This window comes from Neofelis nebulosa, chromosome 15 (genome assembly GCF_028018385.1).
Source record: "Neofelis nebulosa isolate mNeoNeb1 chromosome 15, mNeoNeb1.pri, whole genome shotgun sequence".
In the NCBI taxonomy this organism is placed as follows: Eukaryota; Metazoa; Chordata; class Mammalia; order Carnivora; family Felidae; genus Neofelis; species Neofelis nebulosa.
The window spans coordinates 9,563,248-9,587,050 of record NC_080796.1 but is presented as its reverse complement, the minus strand read 5'-3'; the positions used below and the strand labels follow the sequence as shown (position 1 = coordinate 9,587,050).

The window sequence follows — 23,803 nt, the reverse complement described above, 5'->3', positions numbered from 1 at the left end:
TCATAAAAAAACTTTAATAGTAGGTTTTTCCCCAAAAAATGGCTGCAAAAGGGACAGCACTAGAGACTGACTTACACGTGCCCCCTGGATGGAGTGAGGCAGATCGCTAAGGACGGCCGTATTTGCTCTGCAGGTCTGGCGGAGTGCAGGACCGCTTGGGCGGTCAGGGGACCAGGAGCTAGTCGTGCCTGGGCGGGCACCCCTGGTGCCGTGACCCCCGGAGTCAGCCCACGGTGCTCAGTGCACCACTGATGAGATTGAGGGTCCGTGTGAGAGGGGGCCTTTGGCTTTTCCCTTCTTGTTTGCTGTATTCTTGCCCCCTGTGAATATCAGTTAAAATATGTAAAATAAAAGCAACAGACTGCAGGTAATGGACTCTCTTTTAAGACAGTGAATTTTGCATAGAACAGTAGTATTGGCTGGGTTATGAGCTCTTACTGCAGAGTTACTCATGCCTGATTAGAAGAGCTCTGCTGGCCCCACACAGCCCGTATCTATCAGCTGATCCAGGGTGAAAGGACCCTAAAGAGAGAGCCATTTCCTCCACGGTGTCTTGTCTTCCATCGGGAACTTGTACAGAGGTCTGTCCAGGCCTCCGGCTCACCGGCGGCATCTCCGATGGGAGCGGCGTTTCTATCAATTACGCTTCTCCTTAAAAAAATGAAACTCTGAGAACAAAAGCCTAAGTTCTGTAACGCCTTCAAGAAATGCATAAATCGCGGGAAACAGTCCAGGGGCAAGCGAGACTCGAACGTCAGCCGCTCTGCCAGTTCTGAGCCTTCTGTCTACGACTCCGCTGTTGTCCGTCAGTCACTGCTTGACTTAACGCTGGGTTTTCGTTTCTGCTTTCAGGAAGACCTTTAACTTACGCCCTGGGTGTTGCCCGTCCCAGTTTCCTGGTGGCTCACCGCTTCTGCCTGCTCCAGCCTTGCTCCGGCAGCTTCAAGGCTTGTGAAAGCTTGCTGCTTTGGCCTGCTACCCCTGCTTCAGGTGTCAACAGCTTTTAATTAGCTCGCTTCCTCTGCTGACTGTCACTAGGCCCTCGCGTGTCTGCACACCTAGTCCCGGGGCCGAAAGGACTGAGCTACTCCTCCTTCCTTAAAAATCCTTGTGGCCCGGCTCTCCTGGGATTCAAGGGAGAGTGAGGGAGGTTGGAAGTCTACCGCATGATTCCCTGTCGACAGCCTCTGCGTATACAGGGCTGGTCTGGGGTCCGCAGGGGCACGGCGGCGTGGGCATACCGCCTCGTTAGAGCCTATGTCCGTTCTGATTGCTTATGCCCATGCCGTACCAATTTTTAAATATTCCGACTATGGCTACCGTGTATATGAATTGTGTCTCCATGGAGAGCATACCTCTAGCTGTTGGGAAACCCTAGGTTGCCTGTCAAAGAGACTTAGTTTTGGGGGTTTTTTCCAGTAAATATTTTGAACACCAACTGGTCACTAACAGAACAGTATAAGAAACGAATACAGTGTCTTCCACACGTATTAACAACGATCACCATTAACAAGTCGGTAGTCATCAGGGTTATGGGCGTGGGGCGTGGGGCGTGGGAGGACGTCTTCAGGGCCGTGGAACGGCTTGGTACCTCTAGTCTAGAGAGCACTGCCTTTGTGATCAGGCAGCGAGCACGGTCGGAGCCTGCCGTCCAGCGGTGTAGGCCCTGAGGTCGTACCTGAAATGTGCACGGCCCGGTGTCAGGCACAGAGGACGCTTGCCCTAAATAAGAGTGGTTTTATTATTTTGTCATCATTATTAATGATGAATGATGATGGACGCTGTACCTTGGAGATGATAAGGAGACGGAGGCATGAGGCAGTAAACAGTGAACAGTAGCCACGGGCAGGAGGTGAAGGGCAGGCTGTGAAGTCAAGACTTGGGAGGCCCTGCGTTTTGCCCCGAGAGCAGCGGGGGTTGAAGTGGCCTCCCACACAAACGATCTCAGCGACACCATTGCCTCTCTGACCGCAGTGCCCTGTTTTGGTTGGCGTGTTAGTGGCAGTTTAGCAGTGTGCTTGAAGCCACTAATATCGATGCCCGGTAACTTTCCTCGTACAGGTTCCCACTCAGATGACAAATACACATCGTTTATCCATCTGGTACTTAACCAGGTACCTGTTGATTCCCAAGCAGCGGGCATATGCCAGTGAACAGAGGAGAAAGAGTGACCTCTGCCATCATAGAACTTGCATTCTAGTGAGGAAGGCAAGTGGTAAAATACAGAAGAATATGCAGTTTGTCAAATAAGAGTGAAGGGTAAAGGGAAGCAAGAGATGATCTAGAAAGAGTGACAGGGCAGCGACCGTTCAGGAGGGGACACTTGTCAATTCAGTTTGAGGGAGAAGCCCATGTCACTTTATGGGGGAGACTGCCTGAGACCCAGGGAATGAGGTCAGATGCCCTGGGTTGGGACCGGGCCAGGCGACCAGAATGTCTGGAGCAGAGTGAACCAGGGAGGGCATGTGAGATGTGGGAGGTGGAAGACGAGAATGTGTTGGCCTGAGGAGTTACGGCAGGTTGACGGTTACTTGGAGGGAGATGGGAAACCGTTGGGGGTCTTGGAGCAGAGGAGTGTCCCGATCTGAGCCACGTTGATGCAGGATCACTCTGACTGCTGGGCTGGGAAGACACCGTGGGGGTCAAGGGCAGAAGCGGAGAGGCCGGGTAGGACCGTCCGGGCAAGATGTGACGGCAGGTTGAACGGGATGGGCTGGAGGAGGTGCGGTGAACCCTGGATTTACTGAGTGCAGACTAGATCTGAGCCCCGCAGGGAAACTGGTGCTTGGCATATTGAAATTGTGTTTAGTATAGAGAGAGAAATCCCGTGTTGCATGTTGCGGCTATGAGTGCAGAGACTTAAGCTGTGTTTAAGAGCTCATTCGTTTATGTATATTCGTCACTTAGTGATTTTTTTCTGTAGTGTTTGCAGTTTTTCTGACAGTGGAGTGCTTTAAATATGAAGCCTTTGAAGAGATATCTTTGGTGTTTTTAAAAACTACATGTTTGTTCTGTGTTAAATTTATCATCTTCTAGGCCATACTAAATATAGTTTTTATTTATTTAGAAAAAAATTTTTTTTTAAAAAAATTTTTTTTTTCAACGTTTTTTTATTTATTTTTGGACAGAGAGAGACAGAGCATGAACGGGGGAGGGGCAGAGAGAGAGGGAGACACAGAATCGGAAGCAGGCTCCAGGCTCCGAGCCATCAGCCCAGAGCCCGACGCGGGGCTCGAACTCACGGACCGCGAGATCGTGACCTGGCTGAAGTCGGACGCTTAACCGACTGCGCCACCCAGGCGCCCCTAGAAAAAATTTTTTTAAACGTTTATTCATTTTTGAGAGACAGAGCATGAGTGGGGGGAGGGGCAGAGAGAGGGCGACACAGAATCGGAAGCAGGCTCCAGGCTCTGAGCTGTCAGCACAGAGCCCGACGCCGGGCTCGAACCTGCAAACTGCGAGATCACGACCTGAGCCGAAGTTGGAGGCTTAACCGACGGAGCCACCCAGGCGCCCCTTATGTTTATTCATTTTTGAGAGAGGGGGGAGAAGACAGAGTGGGAGCAGGGGAGGGGCAGAGAGAGAGAGGGAGACACAGAGTCCCAAGCAGGCTCCAGGCTCCGAGCTGTCAGCACAGAGCCCGACGCGGGGCTCGAACCCACCGACCGCGAGATCGTGACCTGAACTGAAGTCAGATGCTTCACCGACGGAGCCACCCAGGCGCCCCTGTTTATATTTTCAGTTGAGGCTATTTCTAGCTCTATTTCTGTGTGCCACCACGAATACAAAATTATCAGTAGCTGAAGAAGCTGGAGTTTCTTATTTCATAGTTAACATAAATAAGTTGGGATGTGTAATTGGGGTCGAGCAGACGGCGGTGAAGGCATTGGGCCTTGCAGTGCTTGGTGCGGTGCCTGACAGGGTAACGGCTGGCGCGTGTTGAACACTGAGTTGTAAGCAGTTTGTGCTTGTGTTATTTTCATCTTTACCACAGTTCTAAAGGTGAGTACTCTTCGTACGTTGTACGTTAGTGCATTAGCTGTTACACGGATGAGAAGAGTGAAGTTCTGAAAGGTTATTTATGCGCCCAGAGTTACACGGCTAATGACAGAGCCAGGCCTCCAGCCCGGTGGTCTGCCTGCAGAGTGCGTCACGGCCGCCCTGAGCAGCCACCCGAGACGCTAGCTCAAGTGCCTGGTGGTCAGTGAATGCTAATTCCCTGCACAGCTCTGTGACCCACAGGCGGTGTTGGGTCCAGTGTTTTTTGGATTTGAGGACGGTAACTCAGTGCTTCTGCTCTGTTTCACCTGGGAGCCTGTTGGGGTTTGGACCAGCACCTCAAAAGCAGGGGCTTTCGTGTTTCTCCAGTGGAGCATGCTTGTCTTTATACTGAATGAGATCAAAGAACCAAAACCCGAAAACCTATAATCAGCCTGATGTCAGAACCTGCTGCCGGATGGCTTGTGAAAGTCTTTTGGCTTTAGAACTGCAGGTAGGGGGTTGTGGACCGGCATCAGACTCTTAGGGGAGTAGCTGGCATTTAGAACATGCTCGGATACTACAGCGATTTCTCTTCCCAGTGATCACCAGAAACTTCTGTGCTCAAACACAGACCTGGTGAGACGCACGGAGCTAGGCAATCTGAGGAGGGGGAATCTTAAGTCTTTCTTTCCCTGATCAGAATAAGGACAGCTTAAGTGATAGGCAGGGTCCCTTCCCTGTCCTGAACGGAAGCGTGTCGAACTCAGCACTCCTGTCTTTCTGTCTGCACTCCCAGCACATAATTTGAATCTACCGAGCAGCTAAACTTGTTTCCAGCCTTTCAGAGGTTTGGGTGAAACAATATTTCAAGTTTCTCCTTGCTCTTTATTATAGTGTTCTTTATCCGCCCCCCCCCCATCTTTGTTGAGATATTATTGACATATAACATTGTGTACGTTTCAGGTGTACTAAGTAATGATTCAATACTTGTGTATATTGCAAACTGATTACCACAGGATGGTTAATATCTCCTCCCATAATTACCTTTTGTTTTCTTGCCGTGAGAACATTTAAGATCTTTTAGCAATTTTCAAGTGTGTAGCACAATACTGTTAACTGTAAGTCACCATGCTGTACGTCACGTGCCCAGAACGTATTCATCTTATAACTGGAACTTTGTACCCTTGGACCAACACCTCCCCACCCCCAGCACCTGGCAACCCTCCTTCTCTTCTCTGTTTTCATGAGTTTGACTTTTCTTAGATTCCACATATAAATGAGATCACACGGTATTTGTTTTTCTGTGTCTGGCTTAGTTCACTTAGCATAATGCCCTCCAGGTTCATGGTTCATCCGAGTTGTCATAGAAGCAGGATTTCCTTCTTTTTTGTGGTTGAATAATATCCCATTGTATGTGTGTGCCACATTTTCTTCGTCTGTTCATCTGGCAGTGGACATTTAGATTGTTGCTGGGCCATGGACAGCCCCCTTTCTTTAAGCATGAACCCATTGGGAGAACAGTTTCACTGACCCATCATTTCCGCAGATATGACCAGAAATGACTAAAGACTAAAGTGCTTGCACTTGAAATTGAGATATTCCTCTTCTTTCCTACCATTTTGATGGATGAAAAACTCTAATCACAAGATATCGTAACCATTTACGACAATTGCCAAGAAACGTCCTAGTTTGCGTTGTGTAATGGCATCATACAGTGATTTTGGTTCTATGGTCATGTTACTTTTATTGCAGTCTAATCCAAATACAGATTTATGAAGTGCTCCTAATATGTACATTTGCTGTTGGGATTTTAAAATTTTGGCACTTGAGTTTAAACCTATTCACTATCCTTGGAAACATCCCTTTGAACTAGTTGGAAGAGATGCTGTATATAGTTTGTTTTCTACTTCTGCCTATCAGGGTAGCGTTTATCTTCCTCTTCCCAGCCCCCAGTGACTGGAAGCCACCTAGGTCTCCACCTCCATAGTTCAGGCTGAGCCCTAGCGCACCCCCAGGGAGCTGGAAGGGCCCTTTGAAATTATCTAGTCAAAGGGAAGCAGAGAGGCAGAAACAGAAAGGTAATCGGTTTGTTGAGGCTTATTTATTTTTATTTGACAGCTTTTCGATCCGTAACTAAAATACAAAAAAATACAAAAATGTTTGTTCCTTTTATGGTTGGAAAGGAATGTGTGAAGTTTACAATTTGTAGAGCTGTTAGCCTTAATTGATCTTTAGGTGTGTGTGTGTGTGTGTGTGTGTGTGTGTGTGTGTGTGTGCGTGCGAGAGAGAGAGAGAGACAGACAGACAGACAGACACACAGACAGATGGAGGTGGGGGTAAGAATATGTGGTGTGAAAAATAATCTCATTTGCAGTTTACTTTATATTAATTGATTCCCACAAAACAGATTCGTGTTGGCAACACGATTCCGTGCAGCATCGTGTTGGAATCTGGCATGCGGTATTTAACAAGCTCTAGTCATTCCAATGTTGTACATTTTAGTCAATTTCCTAGTGATAGTAGATACTGAGTTTAAATTCTAGAGCAGAAAACTGGAAAAGGAGGATACAGTAAACAATTAGTTGATATGGTGTTAAAAAATAACATTTGTTTGGCACATGTTGACTAATGTAACTTTTTCAACTGACAGTACTGTTTGATTTAGGATCTTAGGTTACGAACTGCATGGAAGTCATTGATAATTTTGGTATTTACTTTTTTACAGAGAGGAAAAAGGAAAATGGGTAACTGAAAAAAGTTGTATTTGTCATATTTTAAAAGTTGTCTTTCCTTTTCTAGGTTGCTGTAGTGAAACTGAAAAATGCAGATAAGGTATTTGCCATGAAAATATTGAATAAATGGGAAATGCTGAAAAGAGCTGAGGTAAGATTCTCATTATTGGAATGTTTAAACAATGTTTTAGAAGTGATTTTAGAGACCTATAAAATTACAGAGACCAATAGATCTTTAAATCATTCAGTAGCATTGTGTCTGTAGTAACATTATTTTTAAGATAACAAATTCAGCAATTTACAGTTGCGATATAGTGATGATAAAAGTTATAATTCGTATAATTTCATATCGTCTGAAAGCCAAATGGAAACCCTGTAATGTGGCGCTTAAATATTCATGTGAAAAGGGTGTTTGGAAACCAGTTTAAAACTTTTATGGGACGAAATAATGATTGATTTGCAGCTTGATGTAACTTGTTTATATTCTGTATCATCTGTGTTCTGCTCAAAGCAGAGGTCAGCCCGGGCTTTGAGTGTGCCCTCTAAGACTTCTCGTTACTACCGATTGCACAGTTAAATTAGTGTTTTTACGTGGTTAGAGGATGGCAGTGAAATCTGCTCTTGCAGCAACTGCTGGTGTTTCTGTGTTGGTCCTAGACATGAAGGAGAGATCGGCCGGAGTGAGGTTACAAATGTCTCATTGCTGGTGCGGTATGGTCAGAACGGACGTTACACGTAAATTTGGGGTGGGGTTCTGGAGGTGTCCTGCCGTGTTCGATCCTGGGTGGGGGGCCGGGTGGGGGGCCTCAGGGAAGCAGAACTTACTGGTGTGCAAGTATTTCAGTATTTGAACCTGTAGGAGGTTCATACTGCCGAGCAGGCTGAATATTGGTTCTGGAGGTTAGAGTTCTCTAACGAGAAACAGCGCTTAGAAATCTTCACCTACCAGGGGTGCCTGGGCAGCTCAGTCGGTTAAGCGTCCGACTTCGGCTCAGGTCACGATCTCACGGTCTGTGGGTTTGAGCCCCACGTCGGGCTCTGTGCTGACGGCTCAGAGCCTGGAGCCTGCTTCCGATTCTGTGTCTCCCTCTCTCTCTGCCCCTCCCCCTCTCATGCTCTGTCTTGCTCTCAAAAACAAATAAAAAAAAAAAAAAAGAAAGAAAAGAAAAGGAACCTTTACCGACCAGTGCTTGAAGCAACCTGGAAAGCACCAAGCATACAGAGAAAAGCAAAAAAGGTTCCCTTGGTGGTAGATGGGACAGTTAGTGAAATACTTTGTCAGTTGTTTCCTTTGGGAAGTTTGAGAAATGTAACAAAACATGAAGAAGCAGCTAACAGTCACTTATATTCCACCACCTGGAATTAATCACTAACGTTCCGGGGAAGTTGTTGCTTTCAGTCTTATTTTCTATGTGTGTCCTGGGGGGTAAAAACACACACGCAAACTCCAGAAGCGAAATACAGATACATTATTTGTAAAACAAACACTAGCGCATTACAGATGGAGCTGAAGTCTTCTTTGACCACGCCCCACCCCACGCAGCCCCTCTCCACGGGACAGTAACCGTTGAGAAAAGCATTTGGCGACGTTTGTGTCTCTTTCTGGCGTATGCGCCAGTGTCCGTTACGTTCAGTAACTTCGGTCTTTACTTTGGAATCTCCCTAACACTGAGTTGCCTTACTGTCACTGGTTGGACTTTCCAGGTGGTGAACACGGAGATTGAATTAGGGCATTCTTCTGAGATGGGGACCGACGGGAGGGAAAGGGGGTGAAATGTTTTCAGGGAGAAGTCAGGCTGTCTGTGGAGCAGCAGCGGTCCCGCGGAGCCCCACGTGAGGCCAGAGGGCTGGCCTTTTCGTACCTGCCGTATTCGGTCACCAACTACGGGCCATCCCCGGAAGGACGTGGCCTCCGGACGGTAGAGTTTCTGCAGCCAAAGATGCTGGCGGCATTGCCAGCGGCTGGCGCTACAGGTCTTACCAGTAAGAAAGAGTAAAGAAGCGTGTTCTAATTGTTTCGCGGAAATCATAATTATAGTCAGTTCAGTGTTTTGGCGTTGGAGTTGTGAAAAATGGAGTTAAAGTCTGCACTCTTTTCTTTGAAGTTGGTGTGCCGGGGAGGAAGGTCACTGGGTTGCCTTTGACCACTGACTGGAAGAAGTGGCCCAAATCGAAGATAAAACAAGGAATAATTAGGAAGTAAATATAATTTTGTTGAATTAAGAAACGTTATGGGGCGCCTGGGTGGCTCAGTTGGTTGAGTGTCCGACTTCGGCTCAGTTCATGGTCTCGCAGTCTGTGAGTTCGAGCCCCATATTGGGCTCTGTGCTGATGGCTCAGAGCCTGGAGCCTGCTTCCGGTTCTGTGTCTCCCTCTCTCTCTGCCCCTTCCCTGCTCGTGCTCTGTCTCTCTCTGTCTCAAAAATAAATAAAAACATTAAGAAAAAAATTAAAAAAAAAAAAAAAAAAAAGAAACGTTAGTATATTTTCTTCCTGGGGCAAGATGGAATAAATGTATTTCTTCCTATCCCTCCCCTTAAGTACAGTCTTCAAGGCCTTGGACATTATATATAAAACAAATACAAGAAGACACTGGAAGGCAGAGAGAAGGAGGTGGACCGTGGGGCCTGAGGAACATCACTTACTCTGGGAAGTCAGTATTACTCAGATAGGAAAGCCAGACAGGGACTATACAAAGAAATTAAAGACCAAAATGCCTCATGAGCATAGATAAAAATGTCTTTAGCAAAATGTCAGCAAACAGAATTCAGCTATATATAAAAAGACTTGTGCATATACCAATGACGGATGGTTTTACTTCAAGGATACAAGGCAGATTCAGTATTCTAAAGGAACTATTTGAAACTTGCATTAAAGAAATTCTACATTGAAATTTTTTTTTAAATTTTTTTTTTTCAACGTTTTTTATTTATTTTTGGGACAGAGAGAGACAGAGCATGAACGGGGGAGGGGCAGAGAGAGAGGGAGACACAGAATCGGAAGCAGGCTCCAGGCTCCGAGCCATCGGCCCAGAGCCCGACGCGGGGCTCGAACTCACGGACCACCAGATCGTGACCTGGCTGAAGTCGGACGCTTAACCGACTGCGCCACCCAGGCGCCCCTACATTGAAATTTTTTTAAAAAATTTTTATTAAAAAAATTTTTTTAACATTTATTTATTTTTGAGAGACAGAGACAGAACATGAGCAGGGGAGGAGAACGAGGGAGACACAGAATCCAAAGCAGACTCCAGGCTCCGAGCTGTCTGCACAGAGCCTGACATGGGGCTCGAACTCATGAACCGTGAGATCATGACCTGAGCCAAAAGTCAGATGCTTAACTGACTGAGACACCCAGGCGCCCCTACACTGAAATTTTTAAAGAGAGATTCATTCTGAACTAGAGTGGAATTGTATTTCTGTGCTTGAATTATCAAGTCCTTTTTTAAACAAATGTTAAAAAAAAAAAAAAAACGCTGCTCTGACCATGACCTCTCCAGCTTTGGGAAACTGGGCCACTCATGATGCTTGATAATTTACAGTTGAGCAGCAACGTGTCTCGATTCTTAACCTGTGCATTGTTGATGTTTCAGACCAGTTTTTCAGGGGTGCCTGGGTGGCTCAGTAGTTGAGTGTCCGACTCTTGATTTCGGCTCAGGTCATGCATGATTCCAGGGTCATGGGATCGAGCCCCACATTGGGCTCCATGCCAAGCATGGAGCCTGCTTAAGATTTTCTCTCTCCCTCTGCCTCTGTCCCTGCTCGCATGCCTGCTTGCTGTCTCTGAAATGAAATGAAATGAAATGAAGTGAAACAAAGTAAGTTTTCAAAGATTTACCTCCAACCTACTGGCTGTATTTATTTCCATTTAAGTTGCATAACAAATACGTAATTAGTGGGACATGCATTATTTGAAGGTCGTAGGACACCCTCTCTCTTTCTGGGCAGCTGAATAATTGCTAACATCTTATGTTCAGAGATCGCTGTCCCTGCTCATTCATCATCTACAGACTTTGTCAACAGTCCCTGAACTTCTTCCAATAAGTTCTGTAAATGTTACCTTCTCTTCACAGTTATTCAGTGCTTTATAGGAGGTGTCCTCACTCATTTCACTGGAAGGTGTGAAATAGTTGACAGAAATGCTCTCCATTGGAGTTAGTCCTTTCCAGGGTTTTGTTGTCTTGCTGATTACAGAAGATGATAATGATCTCTGTGTCATAGAGGAATAATGTATCTTGGTTGAACGGTGATGGTACCAGTTTATGCCACTTGCCTTATTATTTTTGTTACTGTTGTTATTCCTTTATTATTTTCATAACGACGGGTGCCAGTAATAGTGATATTCATGAATTGAGGCCATTGGATTTGATCTGCCTTATTTCCTGATCTGCCACCTACATTAAAAAAAAAAGTAAGCATGACAGAAAAGTAAAGAAGTAAAAAGTAAAGAAGTAAAAAAAGTAAGAAGTAAAAATATGAAAGGTCCCTTTTCCTTCTTCCAGTATCTAATCTTTCTATTCAAAGTAAACCATTATTAAGAGTTTCATATTTGTCCTTAATGGAAAGTTTTATTATAATGGACTCATACTAAAAGACTGATTTTTCACATTGCTTTTATCATTTAATAATACATATGTTGGATTTTTCTATTTCCATATTTATACATTTATCTCAGCCTGTTAAATCGTCTCATTATACTAAATAGATATATTTTTTAGTAGTTTGATTTTTTTTTTTTTTTTAAACATTGATGGCCGGGGCACCTGGGTGGCTCACTTGGTTGGGCGTCCAACTTTGGCTTAGGTCATGACCTCATGGTTTGTGATTTCGAGCCCCGCGTCGGGCTCTGTGCTGACAGCTCGGAGCCTGGAGCCTGCTTCCGATTCTGTGTCTCCCTTTTTCTCTCTCCCCTCCCCTGCTCATGCTCTGTCTCTCTCTTCTCAAAAATAAATAAAAACATTAAAAAAAAACCAAACATTGATGGCCATTTAGATTACGTCCACATTTTACTATCTTTTTACTCTCTTGAACTGTGCTGTAGTCAAAATCTTTATACGTATACCTTGGAATAGTGAGTTTAATCAAAGTGTGAATTCTCAGTAAGGTGGAATCAAATTATCAACACATTCAGTCATTTCAGCACATCTGACTACGTGCGGCTGGCAGAGAGAAGATTCAGAATGTGAGAAGACAGCGCATCAGAGCCACTCACCACACCTCAGAAGCACGTGCGGCGTAAATAAGAACGAGACGGGATCAGATGCTCATGGTCCGCCACGCTGCTGTTGGCTTCTGTGGTGCTTTAGTTTGTGTACTGAGGTTGTGAAGGGATTCAAGGATCGTTTTTACATGGTGGGATTTTCATGTTGTGCAGACTAAAATTTATCCACTCCTCAGATTAAACTCCTTGGTAGCGGATCCCCGCCTATTTATGCACGTGGAGTCCTTGTTAGAACTTCACGAAGCCTGAGGTAACGCATGCATCATGGTTTGGCTAATATTGCTTGAGAACAGGGCTTCTCCGCAGTGACTGTGACATTGGGGACCGGCTAATTCCTTGGGGCATAAGCTGTCCTGTGCATTGTAGGATGCATAGCAGCATCCCCGGCCTCTTCCCGTGCGATTGTCCTAACCACCCCCACCCCAGTTGTGACAGCTGAGGACAATGTGACCTACTGGGGCAAAAAAGGAGACTGTGTTTTACATCTAAACTCAGTATCTGAGTCATTAATAGGACTAATTTAATACCTAAATACTTACGGATGAAATCATATGGTATCTGAGATTTGCTTCAAAAAACGCTCTGTGTGTGTGTGTGTGTGTATGTACATGTGCACACACATGCATTTCCATGGAGGGAGGGTGGTGACAAGGGTGAGGGGGTAAAAGGGTGTGGATAGAACAATGACATAGTTGCTGACATTGGTCGATGAGTACATTGTGGGGAAGAGGTGGTTTTACTCTCTTCTCTTGTATGTGTTTGAAGTTCTGGGTCGTAGTTTATTTTATATTTTTAAAAATTGTTTTTTCATGGAACAGTTCAGAATAGATTAGAATATACTGAAGTTTCATCTGTTGACAAATAGTCTTTGGAGCGTGATTTGCTTTGGAGTCGCCTATCAAACGTGTTTTAGAATTTAGCTGGAATGTCTTTGAGATTCCGGAAAGCTGTCCTAACAAGATGGTCACGAGAAAGGAGTCTTCTGGGCTCCGACAGTCCTTACCTCTCTCTCTCTCTCTCTCTCTCTCTCTCTCTCTCTCTCTCTCTCTCAGACTGTAATTGTAGGTCACGCAAATTCTGAAACATAACTTAGCAGTGAGTGTGTCGGGTGGTTCTGTTTTCCCTCTAAAGTGAACCAGAGCATCGTGTGGACTTTAATAATCGAAACGGCAGGTAAAACTGCCCATTTATTTGGTTTAATGATTTTTAAAATTTTCTCTGGTGCTATCTCACGCATGGCTTTGGAAGTTTTGTTTGAGCAAATAAAATTTTATGGAAATACATGGAAAGAATTAGGGTACTCGATTAGGTAATGTTAATTGTTTTGTGTGTCATGGCTGCATTTATTTTTTGGGAAATCAGTAAGTAAGCACCTCCTCTAGGTAGAATGCCGTGATGGTTTTTCAGTGTGCGTGGCGTATGCAGCCAGGAAGGAGGTGTCTGCGTACTGGTTTGGAAAACTGTTTGGGTATATCGTTACTTGAAAAAACAATAAGTTGCAGAGCACCGTGGCCTGATTTGCGTAAAGAAAAGAAAAGGTAGGGGAGGTGAGGTACCACGTGAATGTTGCTTGTGTTCACGTGCACACGTGTGTTCACACAGAGGGACACAGATTTTCTAAGAAGACACCGCACAGAGTTCTAGGCGGTGACCTCTGGACACACGTGACACCGAAAGGGTGTGACTCAGCAGATTGAGATTTTACTTTCAGCCTTCGGTTCTTTTTGAACTTTCTGGTGTGGTGGTTTTTTTAAAATTAAAACTAAAGATGATAGATTATCGGGGCACCTGGGTGGCTCAGTCGGTTAAACGTCCGACTTTAGCCCAGGTCATGATCCACGGTTTGTGGGTGCACGCCCCATGTCAGGCTCTGTGCTGACAGCTCGGAGCTTGGAGCCTGCTTCGGATTCTGTGTCTCCCTCTCTCTCTCTGCCCCTCCCCCACTCGTGCTCTCTCTCTCAAAAATAAACAAACATTATAGAATTATAATGTATCATATAAAACCACATAAAAACCATATAAAACCACATTTCTGAGGTTCTACCTTTATAATATTGGAAATACAGTCTCACAGTAAGCTAAAAGTTTTATAAATGAAAAAGGAAAAAACAGTCTGTCACAGGAAATGGACAAAGGGGAATGAAGAATTCAAAGGGAAAGTTCGGTTATCCAGTAAGCGTACGTAAAGCTGTTTATCTGTATGGGTAATCAGGAATACGTTAATGAAAAGAGCGGTGACATATGGATTTACACCCATTGTATTGACACATTTCAAAGCCTTTTAATGTCAAATGCAGTTGAGGATGTAGGGAATGGGGAGATTTCTACACCGGGGAAAGGGTAGTAATCAGCACAGACGTAGCGGAGAAAATTGGCTCCGTCTGGTAAAGTTGAAAATGCTTCTGGGTAGCATTTCGACCTCTAAGTGTATACCCTAGAGAGATTCTTGAACACTAGCACAAATATGTTCATTGCAACATCATAATAACAAAATCGGAGGTAACTGTGTTTTCCTGGTTGGGGGTTTGGGTGAATAAATTCCAGAAGATTCAAACGACGGAATGTCACAGCCGTTTGAAAGGAAAATAGCCATCATTGAACAAGAAGTAATTGAGTTGCAGAAGGAAAGATCAAATGATAACATTCATGGGAAATTTTCAAACGCAAAGCAATTCTGTTGATTTTGGACACGTACACGTGTGATCCAAGCATATGATGGGAAGAATATAACATATACTATGGATGAGTCATTTTATCAAGGGAGGAGGGCGGGGCAGGGTGAAAGGAGGAAGATTACCACTTATATTTTATGTCCTTAAAATTAAAAAGAACAGAAGTAAAGATGGCAAAATGTTACCGTTTATATTACCTAAATGGGCCGTGGTTGTGAAATGAATCTGTGCACTTTTCTGGTTGTTTGGAACTACAGCAGGAGTTTTCAAGAGAGAATGTTTTCAAGGTATCATTCCTGCTGCTCACTTTCCGAGGGTGCTTGACCTGTAGAAAAGTCCTGGAATATTGGATGTACTCCTTTTCCAGGACAGAAAGCATTAACAAACATCTTAAGCAACTGTTTGTATAATATATTGCCTAGTTTTACATGACGTGTCCTCTGATTAAAAAAGTGGTTGTTTTTTTTTTCCTTTTCAGACAGCGTGTTTTCGTGAAGAAAGGGACGTGTTAGTGAATGGAGATAATAAATGGATTACAACCCTGCATTATGCTTTCCAGGATGACAATAACTTAGTAAGAACCACTTTTACATGTTTCAATATTCTTACTTAGTTTTTATCAGCAGAATTTAGCATTATTTTCTTTTAAGTGTTATTTAAATGTAGTTATTATTTAGAATACCACTGAATTTCCAGCATGTAAATTGTCGTCTCCCCGCCCCCCCCCCCCCCCCCCCGGGTAATTTGGTACCTTTCCACTGGAATCTTTTATGCTCTGTAATAGGCAAGTCGATACTAAATCCAGACATTTAAATTCTAGAAAAAGTGCTCAGGATTTTCTCTTTTCACGATTTTCCCAATATATTTGATCTGTAGTATTCTTTTTCTACTTGGAATTTTACACATTTTGCAAAGTGGCCACGTGCCACTTTAAGCGGAGCCGCATTTCACATCCGGGCTCATCTGCTTTTATATGGACATCCCGAACCACGTGGAAGAAGAGATTGGGAATGAGCTCGGAGGAAACCAGGAAGCTGAGAAGCACTGCTGAGTGAAGACTGAAGGAGATGATGGTGGCCGCACGCCCCCACGTACGACCCCTGGGCCTGCTGTTCCAGGCTCTTTGTTTCCTGGCCCCCGTTTTTGTCTCACGGTTTGTTTTTTTTTTTTAGCACACGTGTTGAGTCCCTGCCGAGTGCCACGCACAACACTGGGGCCCGGGGTCTAAAAATTAGTACAAAGTCTTGTTCTCGTGACGGACATTTATGGGCCGTGTGCCGTGTGCTAGGCACTGCCCTCTAGATCCCAGAGATTCAGTAGTAAGAGACAAAGGATCTCTTTTCTTACTGTTCCGGACGATCAGTCCAAAGCCAAGTAAGTAATATCCTCAGACTTAGCTGAGAAAGCATAACATTCATTCCAGATGAAGAAAGTAGAACCTTCATTCCCAGGCATGAAGTCAGTGAGGAGCCTTCAGAGACTAATGTCAATGAGCTAAACCCAGAAGGGAGAAGAGGCAGGGAGGGCATGGTGAACACAAATGTGCAGGGTGGAGCGGCTTGATGGAGGGGACAGTAGGGGCGTGGGGAGGGGCGGGGACAGATGAGAGAGTCCCAGCACGTGGCACCTGACGTGTCACGGATAAGAAGTCAGCCACGTTTCTCAAATCGGTGGGGTATTTTGGTCTGCAACTCTTGTGTATTTTTAAAAATGGCATTGTGTCTGAGAGCCTGGACGACAGAAATGGAACTGCCTCGATCGGTCTCTTAGCTCCTTCCTCCTGCCTTCCCCCGCCATTGCTCAGGCGTCTCTCACGGAGCCAGGTGTGAACACTGTGTTTTTAGGGCCGTGGAAAGTTTGTGGTAAGAGGGGACGAGGGGCGTCTGAGGAAGGGAGGAAGCCAGGGTGATCACAGTAGGGAAGGGCAGAGGGTGTACAGTGGGGCTTCGAGTGGAGAGCCAACTGGGGAGCTGGGACTTCAGTCTGATTTCAAGAGGGGCTTTAAAAGGGACAGTGTGAACGATTCCTCTTGTTCCAGGGCCTGACTTGTGGGGTTCAGTGCTTAGTAGTTGACAAATCGAGTTGGGAAACCTATTTGGGAAGGAGAAAGTAGAGGAGGGGGAGGGTGGTTAGTTTAATTTGCACATATTGGCTTTGAATTGTCATGTGATCCATTTAGTGGGTTAAACCTGTCAGTCAGGTGCTCCTGAGGGCCGAGAGCACTACGTATCGTGGGGTTCTTCCTCTTCTGGATCAGTTTTCAGCGAACTACGGCCTGCAGCTCAAATTTCGCCCCCTACTTACTTTTGTACAGCCTGCAAGCTAAGAACTGTTTTTACATTTTTAAATACTTGAAAAAAAGTCAAAAGAAGAATATTTTGTGACCCGTGAATGTTCCATAAAATTCACAATTCAGTGTCCATAAAGTTCTGTTGGAGCGCGGCCATGCCTGCCGATGTGTATGTTGTCAGTGGCTGCTTTTGCACTACAAGGGCAGAGGACTTGGCCTCTTGCGACAGCGGCCGGCACGGTGACACACGGTGACACGTATGTACACGTGAGTCGCGACGCTTTGCACAGCTGCTCGGCAGCCTTCAAATCACAGTGACGGTTATAACTTGATAGCCTTTCGTCTTTTTTTTTAACGTCTGTTTATTTTTGAAAGAGTGAGGGAGACAGCGGAAGCAGGGGAGGGGCAGAGAGAGAGGGAGACACAGAATCTGAAGCAGGCTCCAGGCTCCGAGCTGTCAGCACAGAGCCCGGCGCGGGGCTCGAACCCATGAACCATGAGATCATGACCTGAGCCGAAGTCGGACGCTTAACCAACCGAGCCCCCTGGGCGCCCTAACTTGATAGCATTTCTAACGCAATACATATCGCTGTACCGTGACGTTTTATGATTCCTGTTGGGAAGAATGCACTTGCAAATTTACGTGCTGTGCTTTTCAGGCAAGCGGAGTGCGGATGAGATTGTTAACGACCCAAATGGCAGCCCAGTGTGACCAGGCGCCGCACCACTGCTGTCCTAGAATGCGGGTGTCCATGTTGCACAGGGAGCTCTGAGCTCAGGTCGCGGCATTCCCAGCCCACAGGAAGGCAGCTGTCAGGAAGGTCACCAAATATAAAACAATACCTTTTCACCGCAGAATTTCAACACAGAAATGAAACATGAAAAGGATGCAGCAACCATAGGGAGTTCCTGACGGCTCATTTGTCAGGCAGGCAGGAAAGCCACTTACCAGCGTCAGGTTAATTAAATCAGGTGTGTGGCCGCAGAGAGACGTGCTCACAGAAAATAAACTTGCCTCAGACTGTTAGCCTTGGTGAGAACAGTTGCTTAAAGAATGGGGGGCAGTGGGAACAGCATCAGTGGTTGATTTGAAAACCTGGAAACGGGGCGCCTGGGTGGCTCAGTCAGTTAAGTGTCCGACTTCGGCTCAGGTCATGATCTCGCGGTCGTGAGTTCAAGCCCCGCATCGGGCTCTGGGCTGACAGCTCAGAGCCTGGAGCCTGTTTCAGATTCTGTGTCTCCCTCTCTCTGACCCTCCCCTGTTCATGCTCTGTCTCTCTCTGTCTCAAAAATAAATAAACGTTAAAAAAATTAAAAAAAAAAAAACAAACCTGGAAACGATTTTGAGTGGTTGGTTTTGGCTCTTGAGTTGAAAGAGGTTACAGATTGCGCTCTGTTGTTGTTAGTTGAGGCGTCGGGGCTGAGTTTGAAGTCCCTGATGAATCAGCCTTTGTTAATAGTTTGTGTGGAATAATTATAGTCCATAGTATTTTTGGAGAAGTCGAGAAGATACTACTTTGGTACAACCTGAATGTCCTCTGCTAAGATGCATTGCGGTGGAGAGCGGTAAAAATGTGTGTGGACAGATTGACACATAATGTAAAATATCAGGCGCCTAAAGCCCGTGGACGTCCTTTGTCGTCTTAATCGGCAGGTAGCTGGCAGCAAGTATTTGAATCTGTCGTTTGTTATTGAGCCAGTAATATCCCCGGTCAACTTTATTCGGTGTCGTGGAAACAACGGTTACCGTGTTCGTGAATTTTTGTCAGAAGCCACAGCCGCGTGTCCTCACCTGCTGTACATTCGTTGAGTGCTTTTGCCGTGTTAACACTTTGTGGCAGAGGGCAAGATTGAAACATTTCTGAACAAAAAGCCCCACCCTCAGCCGTTATTAGAGAATATTGAATAGCTTTGAAATGCGTTTCTCCTGTAGACTTGACATGTTTTAGGATAAATTTAACCCCAAATTATAAGACAACCCAGCACTTACATGTAAAACTTACACTACGGGGACATCATTTTGACATTTAACGTTGTTTGAATCACAGGTAACGTCAAGCTGCTTTATCTAATTCTCATGCTGTCGAAAGTAAAAAGAAACGAGGTCTCCATTTCCACATAAATTTGTATCAGATAGACCTTTTGAGCTCCAGCTACAGTTAGGACCAGTTTTGGGGGTTTGATTTAAGTGCTAAGGAGCTGCCTCGAGTTCAAAACCCGCTTAGCGGCAATTGAGAACTTCACCTAACCTTTAGTTAGAAGTGATTAATCTGCGGTGTAATGACTTGCTTCAACACAAGTAGCAGGACAGTCCCAGAGCGTTCTGCAAAGGCCTTCCAAGCGAGGAGCATGCTCAGTTAAAGTTATATGCTCACGAGGGCCGCCTGGTGGCTCCGTCGGTCAAGCGTCCCGACTCTTGGTTTCTGCTCAGGTCATGTTCTCGTGGCTCATGAGTTTAAGCCCCACGTCGGGCTCTGTGCTGGCAGCACGGAGCCTGCTTGGGATTCTCCGTCTCCCTCTTTTTCTCTGCCCTCTCCCACGTGCTCTCCATCTTTCTCAAGAAAATAAACAAACTTAATCATCTGCTCATGAATTGATACCAGTAGCCATCTTTGTGAAGACATTTTCACAGATGACGTACGAGCATCTCGTTACAGATCAGCATTTGCAGAGGGCCGTTAGCTTTAGATCCGGATGATGAGGAACAGTGACTCTGAGCCCCAATTAAACAAACTGTTACACCCTCCTCCACCACATAAAGAATTCCATTTTTCTGTTAGTACACCTGTATCACAAAACTCACACTCAGTTATTTTATTTTGACTTGTACTAATAAAAATGTGTGGAGATTGGTTTTCTATCTTATTATATATCTTGATTTTTCCTCTTGGCCTACAAGCGGAAGTGGTTACTGTCTGGCCCTTTACAGGAAAAAATGGGCGGCCCCCTCCTCTTCGTAGATCACAGCGAATACAAGTAGTAGACGAGAATGACTGCCTAGTGCTTGTAAACGAGGAGGGTTCGCCTGGAGAGGACAGAGACAGGGGACCCAGCACGGAGAAGACTCCTGCAGACGGTCAGAGCGAGCGAGAGAGAGCGAGAGAGAGAGAGAGAGAGAGAGAGAGAGAGAGAGAGAGATGGGGATTCTGCCCCATTGAATCTAATGAAGGGGGAGTGGGTTGAGGTGGAGGGAGATGGTTCGCAGTGACGTCAGCTGCACCGTGGTGGTCGGAGAGAAAAGGTAAACCGGAAATACCGTGCCCACCCACAAACCCTGGTTTTCTGCCTCAGTGGAATAGCGCCTCTCTTGGCCATCTGTATTCTACTTTGTGCCTTCATGGCCCTTGTCCCTGGTACCTTTCGTCCTAGTGCCTGTTCTCCCCTCGTCCCGGTGAAGTCCAGTTAATACTGCAAGATTGTGCTCAGATTCTGTGTGTTAAAAGTCGTCTCCAGAATTCCCAGTTTGAATTCAACTTTCTCATTTCATTTTAGCGTTACCTTCTTTCTTAGTGCTGTCGTTATCCGAGTAACATATGTATATATACATCTTAGACTTAAGTGACATGAACCCTGCTATCTTCAGCAAAAATATAATTAAAAGTTTGTGTAATTTAGTAGTCACGGAGCTCGTCTGATTTAGGCCAGATCTTGTCTTTATATCCCTTACGTGCTTGCAGAATGGAATAGTGTGTTTCAAACTTCAGATTGTGACCCATTGGGGGATCATAAAATCACTGTAAGGGTTACAGACAGCATTTAAAAAAATTAAGTAAAATAGGAAATGACAGAGTTCAGGCAGTAAGAGGAATTATTGTTTCGTGACATTTATTTCTTGTATGATATGTATTGAACCGTCACATAAATCGTATTTATTATTGTGGGTTTTAGTCAGAATTGTTTAAAAGTCGTGGTGGAGAGCTTTGCATATGTTAGTTCTGTTAAATTGGGTGGGATTATATTTGACTTGATTTAGCCATACTTCTGTGAAATTTTCACAATGAACGTGTCAGTGCAAATATAATCTACACAGATTTGTCGGCAAAATTTCTAAGAGTAAACACACATCAAGTATTTGGTTAGCAAACTTACAGCAGTTCATCATGATGGATTTTTGAAAGCTTTTCGGTAATAAATCCACCAATGACCATGCTTTCTGTTATAGATAGGTGCAACACTGTGGATTCAGGGATTGCTTAAAACTCTGTATTTCGTTATAAACATAGAAGTTTTTAGGTACAGAACCGGAGTGTCCAAATACCCAATCTTGTATAACAACATCTTGCCTCATTTTCATTGACAAAAAGCCTGACTTATTCTGTCTCCTCTGAGGTTAGTCTTCTATGTGTCCTTTGCTTTTGACGTTAGAATTGTTTTTTCATTTCTGGGTGAGAAATAGTCTGTATATATCAGTCATTAATTTCTCGGTGAGAAATATCTCGGTGAGAAATAGTCTATATACACACACACACACACACACACATATATATACACATCACTCATTAATTTCTCGGTGAGAAATAGCCTATATATATCAGCTCTTAATTATTTAGAATAATAGTTATAGGATAAAACTATAGAAAATATAGTTTTAGAATAAAAGTTACAGTGTAACTTTTCTTAGCTAAGAGGAAGCTTGTGCTGGGTTAGTCTCAAGAGTACAAGTCCTAAATTACCTTGGGTATCATCAAAGACTTTCTTTTGAATATTTATAAAATATTAGAAAATAAAATCATTTAGAAATGTTGGCAAATCTAGTCTTAGATACCAGAAAGGAAATTTTATTATACAGTTCTTTTCCAAAATAACTGTTAGCCCGGAGGTAGCCACATAAGGAACCTGGTCTGTAGTGCTGTGTGATTCAAGAAAGCCATCAGTCTCACGTATAACCTGCTCAAATATCTCTACGGCCAATTGATGAAAAAATTATATAGAGTCATAGCATATATGTGTTTTATTTGCTTCAGATAAGTTGCGTAACTTAATGATATTAAAATGTGATTAGACCCTTTTTAAAAAAAAAACAAAACTCCTTAAGCACAAACCTGCTTAGTTGCATCAACACTGTCACATGCAATTCTTATCACTTGGATGTCATTTAGAATATTATGAATCCGTGAAATTTGTGTCTTCTTCATACCTTCTTGTCCGCTGTTTCCTGTTTAGTTCTTTTATCCTGGAGGGGGAAAAACGTCAGGGAAATATTTAAAACAAAAATTCTGCTTCTTGAATTAGCATTTGTCAACTGTTTACAGGATGAGAGGCATTTAAATGTTAGATGGTGATTAGTCATACGAACTCCAGACTCTTTACAGGAAACCAGTTTGTGCTGAAGATAGAAATTGTTAGAAAAAGGCACGGAAGGATGAGTGCAGGGTGGGCTCCAGGATTAACTGTTAATGTCTCTGAGAGCAGGACGACTAAACAGACTTCCTCTTCTCCCCAAGGAAACTTCCACAAGTATATCTGTTCTAGGAGACATTCTTTCTCCGGAACACAGTTCATTTATTGTATGCTTTTTCACACGTTGTAGCATTGTTTCTTTGGAATGCAGTTTCTTATAAGCACAAGATTTGAGATGAAGATTTTTTTTTTTTTTTTTTTTTTTTTTTTTTTAAGAAATTCGGAGTTGGAAATCTTATGGTGTGCTTTGGCCATGCCTAGTGGTCTCTTTATTTTGGAGGGATGAAAGATTGCTAGAGACTCCGTCTGTGTCTTTAATTTCTTTTTTAGTATTCTGGCACCCTGCACATATTCTTTATGTCATGGGTGTAGTCCGTTTTTTTATCGATGACTCTTGAGTACAAAGAAACTGATCTCAGGATCAAGAACCCTGAGCTCTGGTTTTCCGCCCACCCAGGGTATGTTTGGGCAAATCGTTTAACTTCTTACGCCTCTGATTACACAGCCATAAGGCAGGGACAGCAGCTGTGATCCCTGTGTCTGCTACAGGGACCTTATAAAGATAACCCTGTGCCCGAAGACTGGGACTCCTACTTCATGGAGACAATGAAAGCACTGGTCACTCAAGCATGAACTTGCCACTTGCCATGCTCTAGTTTCAGCATGAACGTTCCCTTTCACCTCCCCTGTATCTGTGTAGATTTACTCGTATTTGTACCTGTTCTCATTCTTCCTGTCAGTGTGGATGAACTATTTGCCTTTGACTTTGGGTCTATCACCTTTGGCCCGTTGCAGAACTTGGTATCACCGGTCAACTGCAGTGCTCTTTCCCCTCTACAATACAGAGGTCTAGAAATGTAAGAACCAAGTACATGTTACTCTGCAGCTGGCTCTTGTCCTTCAGTGATCCCATGGGCATATATATTTAATTATTCTTTTTGGCGACTGTGTACTCCACAGAATGGACATGTTGGATGGATCCGTTTAATGGTTTCCTTGTTGGTCACTATTCGTATTGTTTCTGACTTGTTGCAGTTATCAAAGTGCCGTGAGGTAGATATACTTGTCCATATGCCCGACATATTGGAGTTCTTATTTTAATTGACTGTATTCCTAAAAGTGGGAATACCAGGTCCAGGGGTACGCACCTTTTACATTTCAGTAAGTACAGGAAGTTACTTTCCCGAAGAGTTGCAGTGTGTCAACCCCAAGAAAGCAGTGTCGTTTCAACTCCCTGCTTGGTGCAAAATGGATTTCGTTGTTGCTCTGGTTGTGACCGTGTGTCAGTTGGCTAATTGTGCTTCCTCTTCGGCAAATTAATGGTTAATATAGCCTCAGCCTAGTTTTGCTGGATTGCTTGCCCTCTTCTTGACCCCTGGTGGGGGCCCTTTATGTTAGGATTATTATCTCCTTGACCTATCTTACGAACATCACCTCTCAGTCTATATTTTTCTTAAACTTGTTTAAAGGCATCTTGGCCATATTGGGTACTATTTTAAAGATAGTTTA

General features: G+C 44.3%; 1 protein-coding gene across 16 annotated transcripts in view; it reads left to right on the top strand.

The window, feature by feature from the left end:
* Positions 1-23,803, top strand: part of CDC42BPA (CDC42 binding protein kinase alpha) — a 316,161-nt gene that overhangs the window by 99,537 nt on the left and 192,821 nt on the right. For all 16 annotated transcript variants that reach the window (XM_058700194.1, XM_058700191.1, XM_058700193.1 and 13 more), the window contains 2 exons: positions 6,781-6,864; positions 15,083-15,178. In XM_058700194.1, coding sequence (XP_058556177.1) covers positions 6,781-6,864; positions 15,083-15,178 — 180 coding nt within the window. The remainder of the gene's footprint in view (positions 1-6,780; positions 6,865-15,082; positions 15,179-23,803) is intronic.